Genomic DNA, 8,131 nt, shown 5'->3' with positions numbered 1-8,131 from the left:
ACCCTAATCGAACAACCTTAACCTGACAACCCTAACCCTAAAAACCCTAACCCTAACAACCCTAACCCTAACAACCCTAACCCTAATCCTCACAACCGTAATCCTAACAACCCTAACCCTAACCCTAACAACCCTAATCCGAACAAACATAACCATAACAACCCTATCCCTATCAACCCTAACCCTAACAACCCTAATCCTAACAACCTTAACCCTCACAACCCTAACCCTAACAACCCTAACCCTAACAACCCTAACCGTGTTGAAGGTTAGGTGTTCCAGCTGCTTCCAGGGATCTTATACAGAGCGCTCCGTTCCACTGAGTCAAAGGCAGCTTGAGGTCAATGTAGGCAACGTTAAGTGGTCACACAATTCTACTTTGACTCAGTGGAACTTGCAAACTCACGGTGGAGCTCCAGGTGGTAGGAGACATTCACAACTAGCACATACACAATGGGGCATGTCATGTTGGGATTCTCATGTGTGTTACTTGTGAATGTCTGCAGATGTTTCAAGATATTCAACAACGAAATTCAGGGCAAATGGCCTTTAGTCTCAACTCCCCCTTCCTCTTCATTAACGGTATGGACCTCAAACATCCAGGGCCTTCGTTCAAACTTAACTGATCTCTCCATACAGGTTGCTTCTGACAAACCAGACGTGATCTGCTTAACAGAAACTTTCCTCCTTCATGATGTCTCTGATTCCTTGGTATCTCTCCCGGGTTACTCCCTCCTCCGGTATGATAGACCTGAGCCTCGTCCTGGAGGTGGGGTTGCTATCTTTATCAAAAACTCTCTTCCTCACTCGCCCTGCACTGCACTCTCTCCACATCACCCCCAGGAATACCTTTGGCTACGACTTCCCCTTCGCTCCCACCTCTTGTTCATATGTGTGTTGTAAAGTCCACCAAACAGTGATGACTCCATCTACATCTCACTGTCTGATAATATGGACCAACTTCTATCGACTCATCCCAACTCTCTCTTCCTCATATGTGGTGATTTCAATATTGTCAGCATGCCAGTTGGCTGGGTGTGGGTACCTCTCTCACCAGCCATGGCTCCTCAGCAAAGGACTTCTGCGACTCACTGGGACTGACACAATCTGTCAATTTCCCGACCCGGATCTCAGTCAACGGAGCATCTTCTCTTCTGGATTTGGTTATGTCTAACTTCCCTGAAAATGTCTGCTGCTCTTCTTCTGCTCCAATCGGCTCATCTGATCATGTGCTTGTTAAAGTGGACATCTCTCTGACCATTCTCACGGAGCCTGCTCAGCGTCGACGAGTCTGGCATTTCACTCAGGCCAACTGGCACGGTCTTCAAGCAGCCATCAATCATCTGGACTGGTCTCCCATCTCGACCACCTCTGACATCAACTCATCCTGGGAATTCTTCCAAAGTAAATTGCTCTCTCTCATGCACAGATTTATCCCATCTCGTCTTCAGTTGCCATACCCTTCCTCCCGTCCATGGTACACGGAATCTTGTGGTGAGGCTGTTGCCCAGAAACAACTTGCCTTCGTCTCATGGAAAGCAAATCCAACGGAAGGAAATCTCATTTCCTTTCACAAAGCCCGAAACAAGTAGTGCAGCGGCATAGCAAACCAATTGTGCATTTTATGATGGAAGCACCAAATTTGGCAGAATGATAGAATATTATATGGAGAACATTTTCAGATATGGAACCACTTTGGAATTCACCCCAATGTGGCCGCCATATTGGATTTCAAAATGGCGGCTTAAAAATCTTTAATTACAAATATTTCTGGTTCTATACCAGCTACAGCCTTGATTTTAGTGTCTGGATGTACAAACTTGAGGTCAAGGAATTGAATGGTTCTACTTAGAAGTTGATTTACTGACGCCATATTGGATTTCAAGATGGCGGAAATTGATTTACTGACGCCATATTGGATTCAAAGATGGCGGCTTCCGAAAATCTGCTGACCGATATCTCTGGTTCTATGCCAGCTAGATACTTGATTCTGGTGTCTAGATGTACATTTCTGAGGTCAATGAATTGAATGGTTGTATTGAAATATGTTTTAATGCACATAAGCAACTGATAATCCCATATTACGTACATTGTATACACACGTTCAGCAAGAGAACTAGCGAGCGTATTGCATCAAGTCATGCCAAGTGTCACAGTTCCAACTCAATGTGAGCAGTCACCATCACAGGCACACAGTGCTGTGCATTTCAGAGCCGCTTTCTTGCACTTGCATCTCCCACTGCAACCGTTTTCGCACCCACAACAGATGAGTTCATAGCAGGATTTGGCAGCTTCTGGTAGTGTTGTCCACAGAGGATCGAACTGTCCGTCATTGTCCACCCACCCCCAGTCGCATGGTGATGGGAGATAGCAGTGTGGGACAAGAGACTGTCCCCAACAATGTCCACCCTGGTAAGTTGCTCTCTTCACGTGTTGTACTAGGGCGGCCTGTGTTGGAGGTATTGCTTCAATGGATCGAGATTTCTTTGCAAAGAGTTTCTTTCTTGCCAGATTCACCTCAGAACATGTGCATGTGCGGTCGTACAGAAGCACTACGTATCTCTCCAGGGTTGCCAGTGTATCCTCAGAGATCTCACTTGGTGCAGATGCCAGGTCCAGGAATGCATTGGTCACTTCTGGAAAAGTTTCCCATACTGCCCATGCTGTTTTCTTGCCACGACCTGCAAAGCTCGAGACGGTATCACACCCTGTGATTGCATGGAAGATTGGCAGTGCCTTGGCTTTGTCTGGTCCCAGGGTAGCAGACAGCTCGTGTGCTGCTATGTAGCAGAAGTTCTTTCCGGTTCCAAACGCTAACCAGAGTTCGTCCACTACCTCATTAAGCTCCTGGGCCATCCACACAGCGAGAACCACCACATCTGTGTCCACGGTGCGGATGAGTACTCTGCGGTGTCCAGATTTCATAGCAGCTGCTGCGTGGAGCATCATGCGCGTGTCTGCTTCCTCGTGATTGCACGGGGCCAAAGCGGCTGTGTCTGCACATGGTGGTACAGCAATGACCTGTTGGTGTAAGCATGAACAATACCGTGATGTAAATTAAATGTGAATTCCTTTGGTGTAGGTGGTCACGAATAAAACCTGACATGAATCTGCATAACATTTATTAATTTATTTCAGTACATTATTTCAAGTACATAAATACAGGGCAATTTTTATTATTATTATTATTATTATTATTACTAGGGCGTGCCCGCACGTACGTGCAAAAAAACATGCGTGCAAACAACAACAACAAAAAAAAACTTTGAAACCACGTGGCAGTAACGACCACAGAACCCCCCCCCCCTCTATTTACATGAAATGGTTTGGTCCATTGGCAACTTTGAAACCACGTGGCAGTAACGACCACAGAACCCCCCCCCCCCCCCACCCCTCTATTTACATGAAATGGTTTGGTCCATTCGCAAAGCCAAAGCGAACGGCTTGCGAGTACGGTGACCATACCTTGGGAACCACTTGTCCGATTAATTTCAAACCTTGAAAAGGCACATCCTCGGGTCCCCAGCAATATACCTGGCAAGTTTCAAGTATATCGGACCGGTAGTTGTCGAGAAACAGCGGTCGCATACATACATACAGACAGACACACACACACACACACACACACACACACACACACACACACACACACACACACACACACACACACACACACACAGAGATTGCTGGAATTATAGATAGATTATTGTTATTTACTTGGCATCAAACACATGAAATCATACAATATGACATTGCACATATAACAGTAGCCTGTTCGTGTACACTCCCCCAAGATGCCAGGAAAGAAAAAAGCAATTCAAGAACACTATGGCCAATAGGCCTTTCTTAACAATTTGAGGGAGTGTACCGTGGACAGCTAAAGATTATATATACAATACAAAATATTCTTCCGAATAGATAATACAAATCGGGATTATATAATCAAAATTAAATTATATGAAAAGAATACACATATGTGGGTAAGAATTTACTCTACAACAGCATAAATCAATAATACATTGTATAATATGTACTGAAACCACAGAAGATTGTACACACACTCTCAAACACACAAGCAGGCACGCACCCACTCTCACCACCCAGACACATACACACACTTTCACTAACACACACTAACATACATCATGCACATTACCTGTTCACCGTCAGTAGCAATCAGCTGTTTGTCTGGCACATCGATGGACTCCGTGACCTGCTTAGACAGAAAGCTGAAGAGTTCCTCCTTGTTCTCGTCGACACGGAGGAAACTGTGCCAGTTGCCTGGTAGGAGGGCAGAGCCAGTGACACGTCTGCGTATTCCCTTGCCTCTGTTGGTCCTTGCAGTTGCCTTCAGGCTGCCTGACTTTGCATAGCGGTCCCACACTAGATCGAGACGAGATCGATGTTGAAGCTGTGACATAATGTATGGAACGAATACTTTTGTGGCATAGTCAAGAAATGTTTTGGTCTGGCCTGGGCTCAGCATTTGAACTATTACAGCTCCATCGAGGATCACAGAAGATACTTGTGGTGGGTCCGACTTTGTTTCGACAAGCTGTTCTAAGGGCTGCAACAAGTCAGCTTTGGAACCAAAGCGGAGCTGTCCATTTTGCGAGAGTGCTGGCGGATGTGCGCTGTTCTCATGTTTGAAGAACTGCTCGAGACCCCATCTCTGGTTTGGCATGCGATGTATAGTCTGGAGAAGAGCTCTGAATCACTCTTTGCAGAGGCTACTTGTTGTTTGCTCTTCTGGGCAGCTTTGACCTTGATGGATGAAAACAACGGGAGTTTGTTGCGTTTGATGACATCATTGAGTGGCTTGGATCTGTCTGCCAGACGTTCCTTCTCAAATGAATGGAACTGATCTCTCCCAATCTGTAAAGCTGTACGCACAGTATCTACAACAGCTGGGCCCAAGATCTCCAGTGTGCCCAGGACCAGCAAATCTGTGCTTTCTTCTTCAAAGGGGCTGCCCATCTCTTCGATGACTGTTGTCAGTGCACGGACATCTTGGACGAACTTCTTCTGCACACTGTCGGTTTGCTCATGGTGGTGGGTGTGCTCTCCCCTTTGGCGCAGTTGCTGTGAGGTCTCAAATTCTGTGATGACCCGAGCAACTTCGGGGCCAGCCACCATCCACCGTCGAAGGGCACTTGGATTTTCAGTTAGGCCCACTGCCCCACCATCGCCTTTGACCGTGGCATTGTTTTGTTCATGAGCCTGGTCTAGGGAGATGGCGGAGAAAGCATGCCTAGTCTTCTTGGATGTGAAGTGCCCCGCATGGAACTTGGCAGCAACATCTGGGTGTTTCTCTGCAATGCCAACCATGTCCCTGATGTGGACTGGTAACCAGCGAGCATAGTGGATATGGCCCAATGCAGCGAACCATGCAGCTAGCTCTGGTAGGGTGTCCATGTACAGCGTGAAGTTGGACTCTCTCAGTGAACGTATGTAGAGGAGTATACAGAGCTCCAGGTTAAGTACAGTGGCCCAGTACTGAAACTGTGGACATGCCGCTGCTCTCTGGTCACACCATGCCTCGAACTCCAATGGTTCCTCATCTCTTGCAGTTGCTCTTTCGTTGTATATGTCATATGCACGATGCTGCAGTATGTGTAGGGCAGCAACAGTTACTTGGTGGGCGCGTCTTGTACGGCTGACGTGAGCTGCACGCAAGAAGGAGTCTGCTGTGCCAGCTGTTGCTATCTCTGCCTGAACCAATGCCTGTGTCCAACCGCTGTCTTGCAGCCAGTCTCCTGCTGTCTTCAAAGCTGCCATCTCTGTGTGTAGACCACCCAGCATGACCACAAAGAGATCTTCACCATGTGTGTCTGGCCAGTTCCATTGCACCTGCTTGGCGATCGCATAAAGTGGTTGGTCCAGTGTGACGATGGGTATCTGTCCAGGGTTTAGCTCATTGATCGCTGCTTTCACGACATCCATGGCATGGCGGATCATTGCCACTGAGTGGGCTTGGTCATGGAAGAGGGGAAGCAAGGCAGTGGGTGTGACTGTGATACTAGTATCCTTGGCCGATTGGTTCTCTGCGTGATGTGCAGCCCAAGAAATGTTTCCTGGATTCTGTGTGTCACCACTGTCACATGCATCCTTCACAGTCTGGAGCCACCTCTTCTCTTTATCCAGTTCAGCTTGTGCAGGATTCCTCTGCAGCGACGCCTGGGTTCCAGCTGGTACAGGGTGGCTTTTGGCAAGTGAACTAACTGGTTGTACATCTGTGTAATACCGTGGAAGGTCCTCCACAGTCTTGACATTTGAGACACCCCCGATGATGACAATACCTCGGTCTGTGCCTTGATTGTCATAGTCTGGATGTTGTATCAATGAAATACCAGTTCCGTGGAAGGAGTCGTGTGCTGTCGTGGAACTGGGATTGTGGTCTATATTATCCACAGCTGATGTGGTGAACACTCCACCGCGGAGCTTTGGGGGACAGACCACCTTCTCCGCCCGAAAGCGCTGACAGACCCCGTTCCCCAGCTCTGCAGAGATCCGTAGCACTCTATCATAGGCAATGCTGATCCCTAGTCCAGATAATGTGTCAACCAGTTCCCTCTTTCTCGTATGGGCATGAAGCATCAAGCCAAGATATATTGGCAAAGGAGTCTCTTGACTAATGCTGTGTCGTACGTCTGTGCCTGCACCTCTCCTCTCATGCTTCACACTGTTGTATTTGAGAAGTTGAGCTATTGTCACAGACGCCGATGCCGATGACTGACATGCCTGATCTTTGATGCCTGCGCCCTCTAAAATCATGGAGACCATTGTCAGCAGCAGTTGTGGCACAGACTCTTCTTGACATTTGTTTGAGAAGGACCCATTGAAAGGCTGAGATGACTGGAACATATCCTTCCTTATAATCCCTGCAGCTCGTGCCAGGTACACAACATCACTGTCAATATCATGTTGACATGCCTTGGCTAATGCACTGCCAATGTCTTCCTGAAACACCAGCAGGACATCTCTTCCCTGCCTGTGCTCCTGCAGATCAGGGAAGTGTGCCAGGATACGCTCCTTGAGTCTGGTTGTATGGACTCGTGTTTCCAGCACAACTCCGAACTGTTCCATTCTCATTGTGTAGAGCTTGGTGAGGTCTGCCATCTTGAATACAGGAGCAGTGTCTTCTTCTTTAGCAGTTTCCTCTATGTACGTTACCAGTTCAGCAAGGACTATTGCTGAAATGACATCTACCGTGCTCTGGCTTTGCTCAGCAAGCTTTTTTGCTGCCCTCACGCGGTTGTATAGGGATGTCAAACATTTCTTATGGTACTTGGCCTCTCTTGCGACCATGTCCCCAGCACTCAGTTGGGCTAACAAAGTGGTATCCTGAAGAAACTCTGCAGCCTTGCGAACGTGTTTATCTAGTTCCAATGTCGCTGCTTGATGAAACTCCAAACCAAGCTCTTGCTGGCAGAAGAAGCACAAATTGTCGCATATGCTATCAACACAAGCTGCCTGAGACCTAGTAAGCTTGTACTTATCTGTGATTGTACTGGGGATAGGGCTTCCCTCTGAATGACTTCTCTTCTGTACCCGCTGTAGCTTGGTAGTGTTATATTTCACCCTGCATGACTTGTGCCACTTGGCTTGGTGGGCAGCTAGAGTGGCAGCTATCCCTTGGCCTTCATCCAGTCGTTGCAAGTCCACGTCTTGTGGCAGCTTGCCTAGTTTATTGAATGCTGATAGATTGTCTTCAAGTGTCTTGTATCCAGCACCTGCATCAGTTCTTTTCGTGACAGTAGGACACTGTAGGGACTCTCCTATATCAACTTGACACAGAACACAGAGTTCCCAGTCCAGTGGCGTCTTTGGCGTTGAAGTTACATGCTTGGTAACATGAACTAACTTGAACTGCTTCGACATGATTGAAACCTGGATGGAGCAAACAAACAAAAAAGTCGTTTAATTAGGGGTTAATCAACGGACCAGCATGTTTTATCTACAGGACAATACACGACCCCCCCTGAAATTTGACACCAAATGACCTCTTTTAGGGGTATTTTTGGCCGAAATTTTCAAATTTTTCACTCCCCAGACCCCTAGATGTTCCCTTGAGCTCAGAATCGCCGCTGTAATGTGTCTACTGATGTTAGAAAAGATATAGGGTGAATGG

At 47.3% G+C, this 8,131-nt stretch overlaps 1 protein-coding gene across 1 annotated transcript; it reads right to left on the bottom strand.

Moving 5' to 3' along the window:
• Positions 1-2,040: 2,040 nt before the first annotated feature.
• Positions 2,041-4,467, bottom strand: LOC137419153 (uncharacterized). The gene is made up of 2 exons (XM_068105325.2): positions 4,157-4,467; positions 2,041-3,021 (listed from the first exon to the last, which is right to left on the bottom strand). Exons 1-2 carry the CDS (start codon positions 4,418-4,420, stop codon positions 2,164-2,166), a joined length of 1,122 nt encoding a protein of 373 aa, XP_067961426.2. The 5' UTR covers positions 4,421-4,467; the 3' UTR covers positions 2,041-2,163.
• Between the last annotated feature and the right edge of the window lie 3,664 nt (positions 4,468-8,131).

This window comes from Myxine glutinosa, chromosome 1 (genome assembly GCF_964187855.1).
Source record: "Myxine glutinosa chromosome 1, kmMyxGlut1.1, whole genome shotgun sequence".
NCBI lineage: Eukaryota > Metazoa > Chordata > Myxini > Myxiniformes > Myxinidae > Myxine > Myxine glutinosa.
Note: the sequence above shows the minus strand (reverse complement) of the source record. Positions and strands in the feature narration are given on the sequence as shown.